We start from the raw sequence: 22328 nt of genomic DNA, 5'->3' as shown, positions 1-22328 counted from the left end.
TCCAGTAACATTGCCCTTCTCACTCTCTCCTGAACAACACTCACATTTCTAATCTCTCGGAATTTTCTCTGGCAGTCCCCCATGGCCAGAATGCTCTTCTTCCTCAATTCCACCTACTGACCTCCCTGGTTTCCTTCAAATCTCAACTAAAATTCCATCTTTTACAGCCTTTTATAAGCCCTCAATTCTAGTACCTTCTCTATTACTATTTATCATTTATATAGTTTATTTGGATATGTTTGTTTGCATGTTGTCTCCATTAGATTGTGAGTTCCCTTAGGGACTCTTTTGCCTTTTTTTATATCTTCAGTGCTTAGGAGTGCCTGGCACATGGTAGGTGCTTAATAAAAGTTTATTGATTAATTGACATTCTATGATCAACTTGCTGATCTTTCTATTTATTGACACTATAGGGTATTTTATCACCTGGATATAAAATGCTATTCACAGATTCCAATTTACATCAAGTTTAAATGTAGGAAACAGCTGCATCTTTTTTTTTTCTTTTTCTTCTTCTTTTTTTTTGCAGGGCAATGAAGGTTAAGTGACTTGCCCAAGGTCACAGAGCTAATAAGAGTCAAGCATCTAAAGCCAGATTTGAACACAGGTCCTCCTAAATCCAGGGCCAGTGCTTTATCCACTGCGCCACCTAGCTGCCCTATTTTTTTCTTAAAAGAAAAATTCTCATGAAACTGGAGCTATGAGACATTCTAACAGAAGCCGACACGGATGGGTTAGATCAAATGAGAGATATTTTTCATCTGTCATAATTTATAAGTCTACACAGATAAGGAAGAAATCATTTGTAGAAGTTCTAAAGAATCACAAGGGGAAAAAAAGGTAGAATTCCCCCCCCCCAAAATATTTATTTCAATGTTAAATAAAAACACATCAACTAACTATTTTGGCATACATTTCTCATTTTCAGATAAGAAATAAAACAATTGATTCAGTCATGGTAAAAAAAAACCAACGATCCACTATATATGTATATATATATATATATTACACATGTAATACATATATATGCTTATATATCTTAATCAGATCACATAGTGTCTTTAAATATCCTATTGCATTGCAGTCTGCAGAACACTGTCAAGAAAATTTGCAAAATTCAGATTTTTTTATTAGCCAAACAATTTCCAAAAGGTTCTATAGCAATAGGGGAAACAATACCATGAAAATAAAGTGCTCTTCATTGCTTAGAACAGGAAACAAACAACAACAAAAACATTTCTGTAGCCTTTGATCTAGTCATTAGAACAAATTCTTTTTTTTTTTGCAGGGCAATGAGGGTTAAGTGACTTGCCCAGGGCCGGATTTGAACTCAGGTCCTCCTGAATCCAGGGCCGGTGCTTTATCCACTGTGCCACCTAGCTGCCCCCCCAGAACAAATTCTTTTTAAATGGTTAAATTACTACTTTGTTTAGATTGGTTTGCTACCTTTGTAAAAAGGAAGGTGCTACCCTGGGAGAGGGGAGGGAACAGAAATGGCTGGCTTCTCTCTTTTCTGTCCCACTCTAAGGACTGATTCACAGCCCAGCACGAGACTTTGGTGTTTTCTCTGCTGCAAGGCACCAGGTCAATCAGCAAGAGTTAACTAGAGCAGCTTCCCCTCACAGTGAAGTTTTGTTTGAGGAGCAGCAGCAAGTTCAAATAACACAAATATTCAGAACTGTTTACTAATTAAAGAGAGGTCAATTATGGAATGATGGAGATAACAATCTCCTATACCTATCTTTTTTCCCTACCACCAACTAATCCGATCAATCTTTGGCTTCAAAATTTGTATTACTTCTGTTTAATACCACAGGTTGCAAAAAAGCCAAAATTACAGAGACACCCTGTGATGAGAAAAAGAAATGGGAATTTCAAGCAATGAGATAGATGGAAGCAGCAATTTCTTTTTAAAAATCAAGATAGCTTTTAGCCACTTGGCTTACTTCTCGCACATTACCTGCTACAAAAATTTAGTACTCACCTTTCTCTGACTCTTAACACTATGAGGGTTGCCCGTGACACCTCTCTTTAAAAATGAACTGGTGCTAACATGAGCTTTGTTTATGTATCAGGAAAGGAAACACAGACCAACAACACAAAAATGTAGTACAAAATATAAAAAATAAGTAGTGTATATATGTTTTCTGTCTATATACATACAGTATTTGTTATGAGTTTTAAATTTTTTAAAACTGACCAAAAAAGACCTAATTTAATTTACCTAAGACAAAAAAATAAAGAAATTTACACACCTTAAGGTTGTACTGTTTCTTACAGAATTCTTTTCAAGATAGGTTTTGTTCAGAAAAAGTTGAATTCTTTTCCAAAAAGATTTTTATACTATTTTCCTTATTTTTTTCCTCAGTATAACCTCATAACCTCAGGTTATTGCACATTTCCCCCAAAATAAGTTGTTCTACTTGAACCCTGATAAAATAAAAACTTAATTAGCAGCAAAACTAAAACGCAGAGCACTAAGAAATATCTCTCAGGTATATTAAAAAATAACTTCTGTGAGTTTTTAAGTGAGAGAAACAGAAACCCTATGTATTATCCCTCAAGTATGATGAAACTCACTTTCCCCCCAAAGAAATGCTTCAAAACTCAATTCTGAGCAGAATTCATTAAACTCCTTATCTAAAATAAGAAAAAACAAAACCCCTCCAACTTAGATCCTGATCTTAGAGGAGATAATTCCAGTAACTGTGACGATTAACTGCTGTTGCACTGTTAGAACTTTAAAAAATATAAAGCAGAAAGTTCACAGTTTTCACCTAAAGGGTACATGTTTCAGGGAGTGAGGAATTGTTAATAACTAAGAAAAAAATAATTCCTATATAAACACACACACACACACAAATGGCAATGCTTATATCAATGCATCAACGTTGCATGCCACTGCTTTTAAGAGGTAATAATCTTCACAAACCCATGATGAATATTGTGAAAAAGAGAGAAATTGGTTCTTTTTCTTTGAATGCCTTCTCCTTTCTATGTTAGCACTACCAGCAGCCTTAGAAGTTTTGCGTAACAGCAGAGCAGCATTGTCTGACAAGTGTAGTACCTACCACATTCTCTTGGCCCCAGTTTATCCACAGTTTATCTACCTTTCCTCCCTTTCCCATCAATCCAGAAAGTATTCTTCCTTGCATTATTTTTACTTCAAAAGTTTTCAGTCTTTCTATATATTCAGTGCAAGAAAAAAAAATTAAAGCGAAAACACATGATGTATTGCTTTTGTCAACTCTATAAAGTTATTGGCTGAGTCTGAAATCTTCTTCACATACTTTAAAATTATTGCTTCAAAGAATCAGTCATCCCATGCAATTGGACAATAGAAGTCGACTAAGGAGGGAAAAAAGATTAAATAACAGGGGTCTCTCATTGAACCAGGACAAATTTCCTCAGCTGGGTAGAGGTAAGGTCTTCCATTTCACAGTCTCCCTGCTGCAAAACTGCTGGATCATAGCTTGGAGACCATATGGCAAAATTGGGCTGTTGGGAAAAAGAAGTGGTGACTGGAGAGGTGTTGCTATTGATGTACAAGTGAGTATCCAGGAGCTGGGCTGCTGAAGACACTGGGGAGACACTGGCCTTGAAGAGGTGAGGGTTCAGTAGTTCTGAAGTCGGAAGAGAATTGGGCGTTTGGTAGGTTTCATCACAGGTAGAAATGACATACTGTGCTGAGGGCAGTTGGGGAGCCTGAGGACAGCTCAGATGGGCTGATGTGTTATGCTGTAACTGCAACAATCTAAACCAGGGTAGAAAGGAGAAAGGAGGGAGGGAGAAAAATAACTTAATGATGTTTCCTTGAAGTTTTTCCTCAATGCTTCACCCACAGGTTAGAGTCAAAAGTTTTCATTTTGTCAATTTGAAAAAAAAACATTTTGGGGCAGCTAGGTGGCGCAGTGGATAGAGCACCGGCCCTGGAGTCAGGAGTACCTGAGTTCAAATCCCACCTCAGACACTTAACATTTACTAGCTGTGTGACCCTGGGCAAGTCACTTAACCCCAATTGCCTCACTAAAAAAAAAAAAAAATTTTTTTTAAAGTTTCCTTGTGAAGTTGGTGGCTCATTTGTTCAGAACATGCAATACTATGATTGACTTACACCTGAGTTATTTTTGACATTTTCATTCTTTTGAAATTTTTGTGCTCTTACAGAAACAAATGAAATGCCACCCAATGCAATTTTATCCACTAGGCAGTGATAGAGCAGTGGGCCTGCAGTCAGGAAGGCTGAAGTTCAAAGTGGCTGTGTGACCTTAGGACAAAGGGTTTGCCTCAGTTTGTTTAAGTATCAAGTGGGACTAATAATAGACACACCTCAAAGGGTCTGTGACAGGTGTAGTACCGTGCCTGGCACGGAGTAGGCACTATATAAATGCTTACTTCCTTCTTCCCTAGTAGCCTTTTTGCTTCATCTTATATTATAGATTCATCACTCATATACTACCAACTTTACATAGACTATGCCCCAAATCATAACATCATTTACCTTAGGGGAAAGAAGTTGCATTTCAGAATTATATAAAATAGAGGAATACAGGAGAGAATGGAGGAAGAAGGTAAGTTTTTACAAAGTTCAACATATGATTCATACCTAGGAAGTATATCTCTGATTTGATATCTTACCTTTGCTGCTGAAGAACCTCCTCTAGCAGGTTCCCACCTTCCCGGTTTTTTCCTCCACTACTGTATAGGCAAGTGTTTGGCTGATAGTGTTGAGAAGAGTTCAGACATCCTCTTGTTGCTCGACCTGAGGAGGCCTGACATACTTGTCGAGCCAGGCCATTAATTTTGTTCAGTCCTAGAAATCCTTTTGTCCTAGTATTTTTTCGGAGTTGCTGTCTAAAAGCTTTCAAGCCTAGGGATGGATGAAACAAAGACATTTTATTATCTTTTGCTTATAAGCCCAATATTGTTGGTATTTAAGATATTTTAGGCAGTTCTTAAACTAAGGGGGGAAAGCCAAGAAGGGGCAGGAACTGTTTGATGGGTAGATCGGTATTGTTTGGCAATATGCACTGTTCCCATACCTTTTCCCAAATTAATGAAAGATTTAACATTTAGCAAAGATATGGACTATGGCTATAAATCTGGTCCTACTTGAGGCTGGGAGGAATCCAAGAACCACTACACATGCATTTAAAAGAACACTCATGTCAATAATAGCAACCTGAAAACACACAGGAAAACGCAAACGACATGTTATGAGCAATGCAAAAAAAGCAGGAAGAGGAACCCAGGAATTCAGAGTCCTAAAAAAGCTAACAGAAATAAATATATACCTGATTTCTTGTTTTAAAGTATCAAGATATTTTTTGTAACATTTAACCACCCATTGGGTTGGCTTTTTTTTTTTTAATTCAGTAGGAAAATCAAAATAGATTGTGGTCCTCTAATAAACATTCACTATTCCATGGAATGAGTTCTGAATTATTTTAAGTACATTTCAATTTCAGAATTATGGGAACTGAGGTAAATCGGAGAGGCCAAGTTCTATGCTAGAACTACCTTTGAGAGCATTTTTACTGCTTTTACTGTTTTAAGAATCTACACGAGTCCATCTAGCTCTTCTTTGCCTCAAGTTCCCAATCCAGAGAATTGTTGGGGGGTTTTTTGTTTTGTTTTTGTTTTTTTTCGGGGCAATTGGGCTTAAGTAACTTGCCCAGGGTCTCACAGCTTGTAAGTGTCAAGTGTCTGAGGCTGGATTTGAACTCAGGTCCTCCTGAATCCAGGGCTGGTGCTTTATCCACTGCACCACCTAGCTGCCCCTTTGTTTTTTGTTTTTGAGAATTGTTATAATATTACATGAATGAGAAAATGTGTGTAAAGAAGTTTCCTAAGGAAACAGTTAAATCACAAAATCTTTCAATTATCATTTGGGAGAACTTACCTTGAGTAAGTGAGGTATCTGAAGCTCTCCTTCCTTCTTGAAAACTGACAGGTAACAAAGCAGCTCCTCCTAGACATCCCTCTATCTTCAGGCCTGGGGTATCAGACTGTGCCACAAGGAAAGGAGAGGTCGTTTTGACAGTGGCAGAGTTAGCCATCAACACTTGGTCATTGAGGCAGCTACTTAGGCCTTCTGACCCATTGTTGGAAGAAGAGGTGAGGCAACTGTCCGAGTTGGTTCCCTCTGCTGGGCTAGTACAAGAAGAAATGACTATACCTAGAGGACAAGGAGAGACCATTGTGAAAGGTATGTTGAGTTGGCTGAAGCTTTCAAAAATAGCATGCAATACACTCTGAGGACTTAGTCTACTTGGTAATACAAAGAGGGCAACATTTGTGCTGTCAACTACAAAACCATATTCTATTTGATTTTTTGGAGAATGGGAGTGAGGAAGAGAAATACTGAGAATATGAAAGGAGTTCTTCCTAGCTATGGAATGGGAACAAGTATCCTTCAAAGACATCCTGTCTTGGGGCAGCTAGGTGGTGCGGTGGATAAAACATTGGCAGTAGATTCAAGAGGACCTGAGTTCAAATCTGACCTCAGACATTTGACATGCACTAGCTGTGTGACCTTGGGCAAGTCACTTAACCCTCATTGCCCCACAAAAACAAAAAAAGAAAAGAAAAGAAAAAGAAAGATGTCCTGTCTTTTATGCAAAAGTATTCCAAAGTGCTAACACCTCAAACTTTTTCTTACTAAGCTAGAGCCATGGCTGTCCTTATCAGATACTTTTATTCTGAACCAAAAAGACTATTCTCAGAGTTATAAAGATTCTAGTTCAGTTTCTATTGGTCACCCCAAAGCCAAGACATCTTTCCTGAAGCTATTGACTACTAGGGTGTAAACAAGTTCATGCAGTGTAGAGTAGGCGTGAGGTGCAGAAAGGGTAAGGGAACAAGTATTTATGTAGTACTTACTATGTGCCAGGCACTGTGCTAAGCGCTTTTACAAATATTATCTCATTTGATCCTCACAGAAATCCTGTGAGGTAGGTGTCATTATTTCACAATTGAGGAAACTGAGGCAAACAGAGGTTAAGTGACTTGTCACACAGACAGTCTGAAATCAAATCTAAACTCAGGTCTTCCTGACCTAGTGCTTTATCCCTTGTGTCAGAAACTGATGCATTTCCATAATACTCCCACAAAGACATATAAAGAAAAAAAATAAGTCTAATAAAGGATGGGGCAATTTCATGATATTACAGCTACAAAATAATTGGACCTATGTCCTCTCCTCTTCTCTGTTCTTAATGGACCTAAAAAAAATCACACACTAAAACTAAATGAAAAGATAAGTGGGAGAAAAAAATGAATTGCTCTTTTATTTTTTCCACCAATTATGTAAAAAATGAAATCACTTCAGTCTAAGATTATTCCTTTTGCTGAAGAAAAAAAAGAAAGGGCCTCTTTTTTTTTGCCTCTAGGCTGACTCACATGGAGGGGTGCACTGGTAGAAATGAGTGGTGACCTCAGCAAGGGTATGTCTCCTGCTGGTGTTGCTGGGGAGGTGAATGGGGTTTTGAGCCTTGATTTCCTCTTCAAAGTCTTTATCCTGTCTAACCTCCTCACTAATGGTGGTTTCCAGCAGGCTGTTGGGAGAGATGGAGCAGTTTCGGAACAAACCATTGAAGCTGGGCTCCATGGAGAACAGTGGCTGTAAAAAATTAAATATATAAAAGCCATTCAAAGCCAAGTCATATAGTATTTGTGACCAGAATTAGCAAAAGGTCATAATTCTCTTTTCTAAGCCCACCTATATTCTTAAGCCCTTTTGGTAACACCAACAACAAATGCACAGACTACCCACATAAACATGACTTGTGAGAACTCACTTGTAGTGGGTTGTTCAAATCAAAATCCATTTCTTCCTGCAACATTGACTGAGTCAGGTTTTGAGGTTGCTGGTACAGCAAAGAGGATCTGAATGCATCACTAGTGAGGCCTTCTTGAGGTATCTACAGGCCAGACACAAAAGGGAAAACATTATTAGGAAGACTCAGACAGAAAAATGAGCTTCAGTTAGAGTAACAAATGATGCTTCATCTTTCCCACCAACATTTATTATTAGGGTTTCCCCATTTATAACTAGAAAGACTTCGAATTCTACCTGAGACGTGGGGAGTCTAAGATAACTGGCCAATTTGATAATGATTCCAAACAAGCTAACAGGGTAGAGATCCTGTGAAATAGGAGAAATCTGGAATGGTATATCTTGGGGAGAACTTAAGTTCACAACTTTTGTCATGCTCACAACCATACCAGCCAGAGAGCTGAAACATAGGACAGCAGTGATGAAGAGGAGAATGCTATATAACCACTAAGCAGAAGGCAAAAAGATTAAGTTTTTCCCGTAACAAAAAATGTTGAGTCTTAACTGTCCACCCAGAAACCTTTGGTTCTAATGATTATATGTGTCAAGACAAAGAGAAGAAATAACTTGGGGGAGGAGAAAACATTTAAAAAAAAAAAAGCTTTCTATACTCTCACCTCAAAATTGCTGAAGTCAGAACTCCTAGACCTTTGCAGCCTTCCAAGCCCTGAGCAGTTTGATGGCTGAGTGTTGCGATATTCCTTGAGTCGCTCCAGGAGGAGGTAATAGATAGCAGCAAAGTGGTTATAGCTACTATTTTGCAATGACTAGAAGAAAGAATAGAGGAACTTATGATATAGCTACACTGGTGCTGGAATAAAAAAAAGTAAGAGTTTGCAAAAACTAAGGAGAAATGTGACTTATATTTCTCCAGCCCCACCCCCACCCCCCAGGGCAATGAGGGTTAAGTGACCTGCCCAGGGTCACACAGCTAGTAAGTGTCAAGTGTCTGAGGCAGGATTTGAATTCAGGCCCTCCTGAATCCAAGGCCAGTGCTTTATCCACTGTGCCACCTAGATGCCCCTGTGACTTATATTTCTTAATCAAGTCATCTGACCTTTCTTTTTGAGACTGTTCAATGTTTTAGAATAGTGGATTAGCTCACCCTTAAATGAACACAGGTAGCATTTTAGCCTGACTCATGCCCCCCTGTTTTTCCTGATAATGCTGGCTCACTCAAAAAGAATGTGTTGTGTACATTTAATTAGTCACCAGTCAAGCATGAAAAGGGTGCTGGAACAAAAGTAGGCCAGGAGAGGAAGCTCACCTCCACAGTTCTCTGCCTGTTGATACCAAGTGTCTGCATAATCCCTAACACCTGTTCATTGTAGTCTCCCAGGTTAGAGCTGTAGTTCTGAATGGAAAAGGACAGGGATGGATTCTGCTGAAGGGAAGGGTCTGCTTGCATCCACTTGTGGTGCTTTATTTGGGCAATGGTTATTCGTTTGGTAGGGTCCACAACCAGCATACGGCGGATTAACGTTTCACAGTCTGATGTTAGAAAAAAAGAAAAAATATAGGTAAATTGTAATAAAAAGAGCCATATCAACCAATAACTGATCTGTGTCACTATGGCTGGCAAACTCACATAAAGAACAACTATTAAATGGAGGGATCAGTTCAGCAGCATAGAAGCCCTTTAAACTCTAACTAGACAGAAAAAAAATCTCATTTTGCTATCTCTAGCTAGCATTTATAGTAAGAATCTACCTTTATAATGGATTCTAAGCATTATAATGGATTCTAAGCATGTATACATATTCTCAAGTTTTGCTTTTTCACTAGGCACACTTAGCCTTTACCAATGCCCTAGTCTACTTGCCCCATCAAATATGTCTTGCTTTTGAAGAGAGGACTATGTTCCTTTTTTTTTTTTAGTGAGGCAATGGGGGTTAAGTGACTTGCCCAGGGTCACACAGCTAGTAAGTGTTAAGTGCCTGAGGCCAGATTTGAACTCAGGTACTCCTGACTCCAGGGCCAGTGCTCTATCCACTGCACCATCTAGCTGCTCCCAGGACTATGCTCCTTAACAGTCCATGACTCTATATTTCAAGCAACCTCTGGAAATTAAAAAAAAAAATTAAAAGAAACTTGAATCTGTGAAATGTCAGGTCAGGTTTCAATCTGAATTCCTAATTCCTGGTATTTAAGTTAGACTACAGAGGTCTACCGAGGTCTATAGAGACTAGAGAATAAGGTAGTTAAGCTAAATGAGCTCTATGTCCCTTCCAGTTCTAAATCTATAAATTTTATTATTTAGTGCAACACCTTCATTCTATAGATAAGCAATGTCCTTCCCACTTCCCACCCCCCCAAAGTGGCTTGTTTTCTCTTACTTTAAGAGATCCACAGTAGCCAAGGAAGGAAAGATCATATTTTATAAGAATGGGCACTACAAATACTTTTTGAGTTTTATTTGCCCTGTTTTCTAGTAAGCACAAATATTCTCTATATATGGATATGTAGTTTCATGGGCTCAAATGTGGATCAAAAAGACAACCAAGCAGGTATTTCAGGAAACAAATTTCACCTTCTCCAAAATAATTAACTATCACAAGATAGCAAAGAGTTCCTAGGTCTTTAAAGATCTTACATACCTTGGGACATGTAGAAGGGAATACGGAATCGGCCCTCCAACACTCTTTGTCTTAAAGTTGGTAAATTGGGCCCATCAAAAGGGAGAGAGCCACAGACAAGGACATATAACACAACACCAAGGCTCTGTTAACAAAAAAGTAACAATACAACACTCTGATCAGTGAATGTCACACTATGCACACAACCTAACAGTATGGCAATACTTGATTACATAATACACATGTGCGCATACATGCACGCACACACATATGCAAATGCACACACATGCATGCACACACACCCAAATATCAAGATGGGGCCCCTCATACTCCTTTCCTTCAAAAACTTCTGGGGCAGCATATGGGGGACTTCCACACCATGTAGATAAGGGCTCTCCTGATTTATAGAAATTCCCAAATCCAAAATCTGTGAGAAAAAGAGATAGAGAAAAATAATTAAAGGCTGAAATGTCAGAGGATATACATTTATTGGAAAACCACCCACAGTGCTTAGGAACAAGCATCATATAAATTACATTACAATGTTATAATTTATCACATTTTTGCACCTATGCATGCTATTTATCCAAGCTTTTATGATATTAAAAAGCATTTAACTCTTCTTACCTGCTAGCTTGATATTCATGCTGGCATCTAAAAGAAGGTTTTCCGTTTTAAGATCCCTATGAACTATATGATGGCTGTGACAGTATTCCACTGCTGATAGAATCTGCCAGAATTTCTTTCTTGCTTCGTTTTCACTCAGATGCCCATTGGAGGTTAAATAATCTAGGGATCAATAAACTAGGTTAAATATACAGATGTAAATCTCTTTGAAAAGTCTTAGTAATGACTTTGGTGGTAAGAAGTATTCACACAAATCTGATATCTCTAATACTGAGAATCTTATTTAAATATGTGTAATGGCAGAACTTGCCAGTGGAAGTCCCAAACCTTTGAGTATGCCCAGCCTCCCCACATGGCATGAAGCAAGCAGAACACTATATGTGCTCAAAAGATGGGAGTCCCACTGGCTGGCCTCTTCCTCCTCCCTTACCCCTACAAAATTTATTCCTCCAACTCACCAAACATTTCTCCATTTTTTGCAAATTCGGTGACAATGTAAAGCATATCCTTTGTTTCCATCACCTGAGAAATACAAAATAAGAGGTCAGTTAGCAATACTTAACAAGAGCACAATCTACAATGTCTTCATTTCTGAAGACAAAGCATATTTAATCACAGTATGCAGGAAAAAAACAGAAGCGAGCCCATGATTTGGAGATTTTTACCAAATGGAAAGATGCTTGCTGCTGTGTATTGTGTTTCTTTTTTTTTTTTTAACCAAGAACTGAAGTTTGCCCACATACTGAGATAATCTTACTCTTAAATTTTCTAGAAGGTAGGTTTAAATTTAGGCTTCTTTCAGTTATTTTATTTATTTTTTAGAAGATGTCATGTATTCTGCACTGAATCATACTTTTTTTGCCATTCAAAATACAGGCTGTTGAAATTCATGGCTTTCCTTTTTGAAGATGAAGCTGTTATGACCTGGGCCTCACTCAGGCCAGTCCCCTGGTAGGTTATATTCAATACCGGAAAAAATGAGACGCCTATAAGTCATTCAACAGTTAACAAATGGAGATATACTAGCAAGAGCAAGACACAAGGACTGAGGGCACCTCAAGTTGATTCAGCTGAGTGAAGTTCTCTTGCCTGAGTTGGCCATCCTGAATTAACCAGTTTTCTATCAGAGTGGGCCTGGTGCCATTCATGGCTGTTTCCAGTTTCAGTCACCTGTACTCAGGCAACCAGGGAGTGAAGACAACAGCCTGAGCCTTTATTGTCTGTAGCGGACCAAGTCTTCAGGATAGTTTTAATACCTTTTAAGGAAAAACTTGCCTAACTTACATAGGGTTGGGATTAGAATATTGCTCCTACCACAGAAACCTACCAGGTAACAGGAGATTATCTAGGTTGATATTTACAGTCTAAACAAACTAAATAATGGCTATCAAATACTCCATTCCCATTTGCTTTGTTGACATAATAAACTAAGGCTTTGCCAACAATAGCTTACTGTTTGTGCAAGTGTACTGCTCAATGTGCGTCAATGGCAATAGCAAATGTCAATAATACATCTAAGTCTCCATTTATTGATCTGGAATTGGATTTTTCCTTTTAAAAATTTAGAAGCATCTTTATGCCAAGGAGATGTGATTATAAAATAATTTTTAAAAAGATTTAAAAAATGGTGGCTTTGAAAAAAACAACACAAACACATCTTACTGTTACCCTTGGGGGAAAGGAGAGGGGAAAAAGGGATGAATTTTTTTGTTTTATAGAAAGAGAAGAAGAATGAAGATCTTGCTTTAAAAAAATCTAGTGAAAAAATTATCCTTGTGCACAAAGTAGCAATTGTAAAGGAAGAAAAATTTTAAGAAGTGAACTAAAATGCTGCTTTTGTCTTCCCAGTTTACTCATTTTAAGGAGAGTGAAAAAGTAAAATAAATAAGGAATAAGAGAAAAAAATACACCAAGTTCAAGAATACTAAAGGGAAAGAGTGAGGCATTTCTGAAATGTTCTGGGAAAAGTGCCAGCTGGTGTTGAAATCAGAATAACAACAACAAAAAGTCACTGTTATGTCATGGAGTTTTATTTCCCATTTCTGAGTCTCAACCAACAGGTAGAGAGAATGTCATTAGGAACAAGGAAAGAAAATTCACTGCAGAAAAATCTGTCATCTAGACTATTCATTGCATTAAATGCACTAGTCTGATACAATAAACTTGGATAAAGGGCCAGGGGAAAAATAAAGTAAAATCAAAATGTAATTTCTATCTTCTTTCCAATCCATTGTTTACAAATATTATGGCCCAACAATTGGGATAACATTAAGTCATAGAGTATCCTGGAAACACTAGTAACAAAAATCAAGTTCTGTTACAACACTAGAAATACCAAGAGCAACTCCATGAATTTAAGAAGGCTGCTCTTTTGAAAGTTTCATAGTAGCCTTATTAATGTTCTACTACCGCTATTCATTTTTTAAAAGTAGCCCAAACAAATAGGGGGCAGCTAGGTGGCGAAGTGGATAAAGCACCATCCCTGGATTCAGGAGGACCTGAGTTCAAATCCGGCCTCAGACACTTGATACTTACTAGCTGTGTGACCCTGGGCAAGTCACTTAACCCCTATTGCCCCGCAAAAAAAAAAACAAAAAACAAAAAACTAAAAGTAGCCCAAACATCTTTTCACTGGTTTTATAAAAGTATACTGCACACAAAAATAGATTGCTTTTTAAAAAAAGTTTAAGTGCTATGTTTTCTAATCCATTTGTTACTCCTCAGTTATTCCTAAAGTAGTTATGCTGTTATCTGTAGGAAGATATAAATATCCTATACAGATGAATACACACAATGCTTTTTCATCTTTTCCAATCTACATGGTTTTATGTAAGATGTTTAAGAAAAATTTACACACAAATTAAACCAAATATAAAGAATCTCTTGCTGATCAAAGATTTATATGATTTTTTAAAAACAAATTCTTTATTGCCAGGACAATTAGAAATTGATTTTTTTGTTCTAATGAATATTTATTGTTCTGAGCCACCATATAAATCTCACTTCAACAAAAAAATGAATAAAAGGAATCAAAAGATTAGGAAATAAAAGTATGAGGCATTCCTACATTAGATATAATTAAAAATTCATTGAACTTGGTTGAAATATTTTCTATTATTATGTGGGAATGCTCTTAAAAGGGAAAGACAAATGTTTGTATAGTATCTACAGAAAGGTAACTTAAAGAAAATGTATTTTTCTTCAAGATTAGAGCAGTAAATTCATCATAATTTACAAAGATAAGTTTCTAATTTCATTCGGCATTTCTGTGATACATGTATCCATCTGTACAGGATGTTGAAATTTGCCTTTCTAGTGTGGCTTAGTGGCTAGAAAGCTGGCTTCAAAGTCAGGAAAACCTGACTTTTTAAAGACCTACCTTTAACAAATCATCTAAGGACTCCTGCCTATGTTTTAGCCTTGGAAAGTAAAGTAGTTTTCTTTTTTTTTTCTTTTTTTTTTTTTAGTGAGGCAATGGGGGTTAAGTGACTTGCCCAGGGTCACACAGCTAGTAAGTGTTAAGTGTCTGAGGCCAGATTTGAACTCAGGTACTCCTGAATCCAGGGCCAACGCTTTAACCACTGCGCCATCTAGCTGCCCCTAAAGTAGTTTTCTAATATCACATCTTCACCCTCACTTATTTGGAAGCATGAAATGGTGGGTAAATTTGTCTTTTGATACAAGTGTAGAATAGCTGTATCTTAGGAGAGCAAATAGATTTTACTCTGGGTAATAAATTATGGAAGATCAAATTCTATATCTGCCAATCTACCAGTACAATATTTAAAATTACTGGAGAACCAAATTGAAACCTGACATTCTATAGCATGTATCTATGCTTCTGTAACAAACCACGGCTAAAAATACAAAAACTTAGACTAGTATGTGATTGTAATAAACAGAAAGATTTCAGTACTTTTTTAAAAAAAAAGGAGGGGGATGGAGGGTATTGTGCGACTCTGAACAAGTCACTTAAACACTTAATGTTTGGCAACTTTCTTCTAAGGCTATCAGTTGCAGAGAATATGCCAACCTGAATTGGTAAAGGGAGCTTCCTCACCTGGAAATTACCTATATATCAATAAAATTATGAATCCAGTTCTTATTCCTATCAATACATGCTAACTACTTTCTGTATTATAAAGGTTTTGAAATCATCATAAGTATAAACAGCAATTTTAAGTCATAAAAACGTCAAAATCAGAAACATTCTAAAAACTAAAAACCATTTTTCTCAAAAAGATATTCAAGCATCAAATTACTTATGATATAGATCTGACAACTACAAAACATGAATTTCTAGATGAAACGGAAATTAACTTTAAATGATTCTGGCCAACAACAAAATAAAATCTTTAAATAGCTGCATACTTTTACAGAGAAATATTATGTCTGCTTTTACTCAGTTCAAAATGAGTGACCTTATTGTCACGAGGAACAGTATTAGTTTTCTAGAAACTAAGAGCTGACAAACATTCCTTTCCTTTAAGGCAATGGTGTCAAAGAAAGGGGGCCATTAATTTATACATATGAATCCCTATGGCTGCATAATGACTTAGTTTTAAAATGTACTATCATCTATGTTTTATTGTATTTTTATTTCTTTTGTTAAACATTTTTCTGAGTGTTGTGGCCCCCTGGTTTGACACCCCTGCTTCAAGAGATTTAAGAACTCTTTGCAAGATCTCTAGCAAATAAAACGATAGGGTACAATTCCATCTACTATGCATATGTTTTTCAAACTAATTTCTCACCTGATAAAGCTTAATAATATGAGGATGGTTTAAAAGTTTCATAATCTGAACCTCCCGATAAATTTTCTCCAAGTTGCTTGGATCTAATCTTGCTTTATCAATAATTTTTATTGCAACCTGTAGATTTGGAGAAAAAGGGGGAAAAATGTTACTTTGCACATAAAATCCTTAATGGACTACTGCACAATTTACATAATTAAGTTTTTGCAAGTTGAATTCTAAATCAATACTACACTGAGTAATTCATAACTAAGAAGAAAAATAGAAAATAATTTTGTAAATGCCTTAAAATCTGTTTAAAGTCATTTAAATACGGCCCCCTCCCACCTTTCCAGTCTTGACACCTTACTCTCCCTACATACTTTTCAAGCCAGTGATGTTGGCCTTTATGTTCCTCACACAAGACACACCATATCTAGTTTCTAGGCATTTTCACTGGTTGTCTGTCATGCCTGGAATTCTCTCCCTCCTCAGCTTCCCTGACTTCCTTCAAGTCCCTGCTAAAATCCCATCTTCTAAAAGAAGCCTTTCGAAAACTCCTTTTAATGCCTTCCCTCTGTTGTATATTGTTCATACATAATTGTTTGCACGTTTTCTCTTTAGTTCCTTGAGAACAAGGACAACATGGTTTTTAGCTGTTCTCTGTATCCCCAGAATAAAGCCTTATACAAAATACATATACAAAGCACTCAAATTCTTGTTTACTGACTGACAGATAAAATTCCAAAGAATTTAAACAAACCAAAGCAAATGACTTGTCAGTAAGTGCTAGTTGGTATACCTGAAAGAAATTTTCCAACACTTAGTATTGTATCTATATTATAATTTGTGGGGAAAAAAGGGGGCAGGTGTATGGTTCTGGTCACTTGACCTCAGTTTCCTTGTCAGCAAAATGAGTATGATATTTATAACACCTACCACACAGATTACTGTGAGGAACACTACAAAGCCTTTTCCTTGAGTCCTTGACTATTTTGAAAGAGAAGAGGAAGAATTTCTTGGAAAAAAGGAAATTAAACACATTAGTACATAGGACACCACTGCACAAACTTCATTCAGACCTACCTGGGTTTTCGTGACTCTATGCCTGGCTAGTTTTACCACAGCAAAATTTCCTTTTCCCAAGGTTCTTTCAATATCATAAAATCCAACCCTGAGGGGCCTTTGCTGTGTCTGACTTGAATTGGGGACTGAGGTAAATTCTGACATGATCACCATGGCTTCGATTGTGATTAGGGATATTTAGAGAATCTTCATAAAATTTTCTTCCGTTATGACCTGCACCTACATGAAGAAAAAGATGAGATAAAAGGCGGATCTGGCACATATGTAACAATGAAATGCCAGCTCAGTTATCTGGGTCTCCCATTTTACCCACATATTAAGCTTTAGCTTCAGAACCTGTATTTTAAATGTTTTCTTTTAAAAACACAGTTAATAAATCCACAGATCCCGAGATTCCTTTAAACAAAAGACATGAAGCTGTCCCAAATAACAGCATCATCTAAGGTTTGTGTTCACCACTGAGAAACGCATCTTTCAAACTTTGCTGCTTTACTTAAAAAAAAATATCCTAGGAACATTTCAGTGGATGAAATCAACATCCTGGTTTATTTGCTCCCCTCCACCATCCTTTCCCCCAAGTCCTCGGTGTTCCAGAAGCGAAGATGCTCTGTCAGCCCCGCACAGAACAACAAAGAGGAATCCCAATCTTTAACCCGCATTTCCACATTCTTGTAAGCCTGAAGCCACCAAGGGACAAAAAACACTGCACTGCCCCACTGCCCCCCCGCCCCCATTCGGTTATTAAACTGCAGCCTAATCAATCTGGTGAGTGTCTTCGAGATGGAAACACACGTGTGTTAGTCTACGTGCACACTGAGTTTTGCCTGCAGGCATTCAGACCAGAGTTAACATTAAGCCGTAGAGACACGTACCCTCTCACACATCTAGGGAAGGGAAGCACAGAACCATTACTCACGGAAACAAAAGGAATTCCCACCACTGCATCCATCCCACACTGTCCTGGGGCACCCCAAGAGAGGATGCAACAAACTTGAACAGCTCAGAGGGAAGAGAGGGACGATCCCCGGCCCCCTCCTCGCCCCCACCCCCAGCTCGGAAAAACCGCAGGCTGGGGCTGGTCCCCGAGAGGTGCCAGGGGTGGGGGGCGGTGACCGGTCTCTTCCCCCGCCCTCCCCGGGCCGGTTCTGGCTGGGGTGGGGGACAGAGGGGGAAAGGAAAGTCGGGCACGCGGGCAGCCCCATCACAGGCGCAGACCCCAAGCCGGCTCACCTTGGCCGCCTCCTCCTCCTCTTCCTCCAGGGTCTCCCGTGAGGTGGCGGCCCCCCGCACGGGGAGGGACGAGACTGCAGAAAGCCCACCCCGCTGTCCCGGGGTCAGACGAGGGGGTGAGGCGGCCGGGAAGGGCACACCTCCAGTCTGCGGCGGCCGAACGAAGTAGGAAAGCGGCTCGGGCAGCCGCCGGCCGGCCCGAGTCCGGTGAGGTCGTGGCGGGGCGCGGGCAGCTTCGGCTCCTCCGTGCGCGAGCCCGGGGTCTCGGGCGGGAGTGCCGGGGTGGAGGGCCTGGCGAACCAAGCGAAGCGTGGCAGCGGATGGGCTTGGGGAGGAGGGTGTTAGCCGGTCCGCGATCGAGATCGCCGAGCATGGGGCAGCCGGGACTGCCGTCCGGCTTGATGCTGACGTGCGGGCTGCTGCCGCTGCCGCTGCCAGTCAGCACTGAAACTCCAGCCCGGCAGGGCTCGCTCACTGCCGCGAACTGACAGCGCCATCCCTCCCCCGAGGGCGACCCCCCCGCCCCCACCCGCACCCCGCCCCGCCCCCTCCTACGTCCCACCTTCTGGGCTACTACACAGGGCCACGCCCCCTCACGTTAGTCTTCTCCACCCCACCCAATTAACGCTCTCTCCACAAGAGAGCAAGTTCGTCCTCCTGGCTCTAGCCCGAGCCAAATTGATACATTCCCATTGACGTCGTTTTGACGCCAGAGCGACGTGCGGCAAAGTGCAAGAGAGAGAGCGCGAGCAAGCGGGGGAGGGGGCGTGGTGAGAGAGCGGGAGAGGGGGAGGAAAAGGGAGGGGGAGGAAGAGAGAGAGAAAGAGATCCGTTGCCAGGAGACCGGCGGCTCTGACGCGCGCCCTGAAGGGGCCGTCTCCCTGGCGACCGCAGGGCGGTGACGTAAGGAGGGAGCGGGCAGCCCTTGGCCCTCGGCGGAGTCTGGAGTGGTTGCCTCGCCAGCAGCTGTGGTCCTGGTGTTTCATCCTCCACTCCCAACCCCTCCTTCCCCTCAGCTGGAGGTTCCTGCTGAATATATAACAGGCGATACAAATAAATGTTTTAACCCGTGAATTCTAGCAGCACTTGAAAATGTGCTTCGAGATCTTTAAAAGAGAATATTTTTAAAGACGTACCTGAAAAAGCTCCTCAAGTTTGGGGAGGGAAATTTGTTAATCATATTTTTAAAAAATTATTTTTCTCTAACATGAACATCAATCAAAATGAACATTTCTGTGTACATAGTATAACAGAGAAAAAAGAATGGCACACGGTGAATATCGTGTAAAAATTCATTTTGAGTATATAATCAATTCAACTACTTTAAAAGATGTCCTGCTTGTCTATGATTCCTTCTAACCTTCCCCTGTTCTCTTCTGTTCATTTTAATACAACTCACATTTTTCTTTGAGCTTTGCTTTTAGCTGCTTTGACATCACTGTCTTCTGGGTTTGTGTCCTGATCTTCCTTGTCACCATAGTAACTTGTAATGGTCAGGTTCTTTCATGCACGTTAGTAAAAAAATCTTCAATGACACTTTTTTTCTTGAAACCACGCACCCCATTTTAGCCTCTATACCTTAACTAGGTGAGAACATGGTCTCAATCTTAAGCCATAAGACTAAGTGTGAAGTCTTTGAAAGCCATTTGATGAAGTAATAAGACAAGAGGTCTGTTCCAATTGGCTAGGGATTTTGTTATACCATTATTCTTGGCATGGAATTAGCCTGAAAGGGAAGCTTTCCAGAATTGAAACTATCATGAAGTTCTAGCTGAAACTCCAGAGAAGGAACCTTCTTCTTCTTCTTCTTTTTGGTTTGTTTGTTTTTTTGAGAAGGACCTTCTGAGGTGGAAGGAGAGGTCTCAGCTTTGCCATCTGGCAAGTGTCCTCCTGCCCTGCCTCCCCCATTCGCCTATGAAGGACCTTCCACTTTGGAAGGAACCAGACGACTTTGGACTTCTACCACTGTCTTAAAAGGTGTCTTAATCAGATAACAGTAGTGTCATTGGGAGCAAAGGACAGACTAGACTCGAGGTTCTACATGAAGCCAAGCAAAGTTCCCACCACAGCCCAAAGAGAACTTCTTGAGCACCCCTACTAATATGAGAAAAGGACTTCTAGCAACTAGTTGTGAGTTACTTCCTTGCTTCATGTGTTGTCTGTGCTTGAGCTCATTTTCCCATGGACTCTGATTGTTCTTGTGAAAGAGTGTGTCACAGACCTTTGGGAAGATGTTTTGGTTCCAAATGTTAGTGTACAATCTCAGAAAATACTCATTTTTCAAAGCTACTTAAGACTGGTTGTCTACATTGATTCTCAACTGATAATTGAGGAAGCACATTGCTAGCAGCTCCAGCTGATGGCATTAAAGAATCACCCCTGACCTCTCCACCAGCCTAGCCCTGGCAACTTATGCTATGTGTTCAGCCAATCCTCAATTGATTGGTATCCTGCTTAGTTTCCAGTTCTTTGTCAGTAGAGCTGAATATTCTTGTACATATGGAGTCCTTTTCCTCTTTGCTCTCTTTGGGATAAAGATGCCTAGTGATTGTAGTATGAGTTACACAGATAATATTTTTGAACAATTTTCAGCCTGTCCCTCCCTAGTTAAAGTATAAAGGCTAAAATGGGGTGAGTGGTTTCAAGAAAATTATAAGGGAGGAAAAGCCAACTTGGGCCAGGACCATGAAGTCCTTAACATAGAAGGCCTCTAAACTTTTTTTTTTTTTTTGGTGAGGCAATTGGGGTTAAGTGACTTGCCCAGGGTCACACAGCTAGTAAGTGTTAAGTGTCTGAGGCTGGATTTGAACTCAGGTCCTCCTGAATCCAGGGCCAGTGCTTTATCCACTATGCCACCTAGCTGCCCCTAAACTTTTTTAATGGGGAAATTATTGAATCCTTTGTGTATTTTTATTTCTTGGAGGGTGGAGATCTGGCCTAGGAGCCAGGAAAATGGGTTCAAGTCCTACTTTTGACATATACTGGTAGTTTGACCTAGGTCAGACTCACTTCACTGTGCTGGGTCCCATAGCAACTCTAAATTGGAGAGAATATGCCAACCTGCACTGATTGAGAGTTTGCTCACCTGGAGCTCTCTACAAGATGAAATCCAGGGAGTCCAAACCTCCTCCCCAACTTCTTTTCATCTAAATGAAGCAGATGTATTCTTGGTTCTGAAAAGAGTAGAGAATGAAAACATTTGACAAAGTGAGGAGATGGTGCCGGAAATCTTTCCTGTATACACAATCTTCATCATTTATCTTTTGTTGTTGTCATTGTTCAGTTGTGTTGTCTTTTTGTGACCCCATGTACCATCACATACCAGGTCCTTCTAACATTATCCTCCCAGACTATCTAATTTGGCAAAATTTACTACATCTACTTTCAGGCATCAGTTCATATAGCTGAGTAATTTCAGGTTAACTTTTATGTACTTCACTGAAAATTTTTGGATATTATTATCAGGTTTGTAGAAATTTGAAAAGGAAAGAAGGAATTATGGTACAATTGGAATGTTAGGGGAAATCTAGATGGTTTGAATTTTAATTTTTTGATAAATTAAAATCAACTCCAAATTTGACAAACATCAACAAACACAAACATTTACATGCACAAAGAATTGAAAAAAGGAATTGTTTTTGAAACTAGGAATCTTTATTACCTACAGCTTTTATTAAAAAGCATATAATAAATTAAACACCTTAATTCTAAAGCTGTCCTGCTTGTCTGTGTCTCCCTCTAAATTTCCTTCAGTTATTTTTTTATACGTTAAAAAAGGTTTCATTGAAGCCCTTTTTCTTTTTTGGCGGGGGGGGGGGGGATAATCATTACCATTAACTTTACCCCTTGACCCTCTTTTTAAAAATAAAGAGCATCCTAAATCTCTAATGATTAGAGAGATGCAAATTAAAACAACTCTGAGGTACCACCTGACACCTATCAGATTGGCTAAAATGACAAAAAAGGAAGATAATAAATGTTGGAGAGGCTGTGGGAAAATTGGAACACTAATGCATTGTTGGTGGAGCTGTGAGCTGATCCAACCATTCTGGAGAGCAATTTGGAATTATGCCCAAAGGGCGATAAAGCTGTGCATACCCTTTGACCCAGCAATTCCACTTTTAGGTCTTTTGCCTAAAGAAATCATGGAAGGGGGAAAGGGACCCACATGTACAAAAATATTTATAGCTGCTCTTTACGTGGTAGCAAGGAATTGGAAGTTGAGGGGGTGCCCATCAA

At 39.4% G+C, this 22328-nt stretch overlaps 1 protein-coding gene across 2 annotated transcripts; it reads right to left on the bottom strand.

Moving 5' to 3' along the window:
* Positions 1 to 609: 609 nt before the first annotated feature.
* Positions 610 to 18225, bottom strand: SIK1 (salt inducible kinase 1). Of its 2 annotated transcripts, none has more exons than XM_043997893.1 (14): positions 18090 to 18225; positions 16860 to 17078; positions 15795 to 15911; positions 11499 to 11562; positions 11041 to 11202; positions 10716 to 10840; positions 10435 to 10558; positions 9105 to 9328; positions 8455 to 8604; positions 7800 to 7922; positions 7402 to 7621; positions 5903 to 6178; positions 4639 to 4870; positions 610 to 3754 (listed from the first exon to the last, which is right to left on the bottom strand). In XM_043997893.1, the coding sequence occupies exons 2-14, from the start codon at positions 17010 to 17012 to the stop codon at positions 3385 to 3387; spliced, it is 2340 nt and encodes a 779-aa protein (XP_043853828.1). In that variant the 5' UTR covers positions 17013 to 17078; positions 18090 to 18225; the 3' UTR covers positions 610 to 3384. The 2 variants fall into 2 exon arrangements, with proteins under 2 accessions (XP_043853828.1, XP_043853827.1); XM_043997892.1 differs by lacking the exon at positions 18090 to 18225 and adding an exon at positions 17776 to 17863.
* Positions 18226 to 22328: the final 4103 nt, after the last annotated feature.

This window comes from Dromiciops gliroides, chromosome 3, assembly GCF_019393635.1.
Source record: "Dromiciops gliroides isolate mDroGli1 chromosome 3, mDroGli1.pri, whole genome shotgun sequence".
In the NCBI taxonomy this organism is placed as follows: Eukaryota; Metazoa; Chordata; class Mammalia; order Microbiotheria; family Microbiotheriidae; genus Dromiciops; species Dromiciops gliroides.
Note: the sequence above shows the minus strand (reverse complement) of the source record. Positions and strands in the feature narration are given on the sequence as shown.

Bases quoted from the DNA above. Each gene is read 5' to 3' on its own strand.
- SIK1 (XM_043997893.1), bottom strand. From the start codon at position 17,012: ATGGTGATCATGTCAGAATTTACCTCAGTCCCCAATTCAAGTCAGACA. The intron at 10,559-10,715 runs GTGTGTGTGCAT...TTTTGTTAACAG, and splicing joins GGCCCCATCTTGATATTTGG to AGCCTTGGTGTTGTGTTATA. The intron at 6,179-7,401 runs GTGAGTCAGCCT...CTTGTCCTCTAG, and splicing joins CTACCAGTGCACCCCTCCAT to GTATAGTCATTTCTTCTTGT.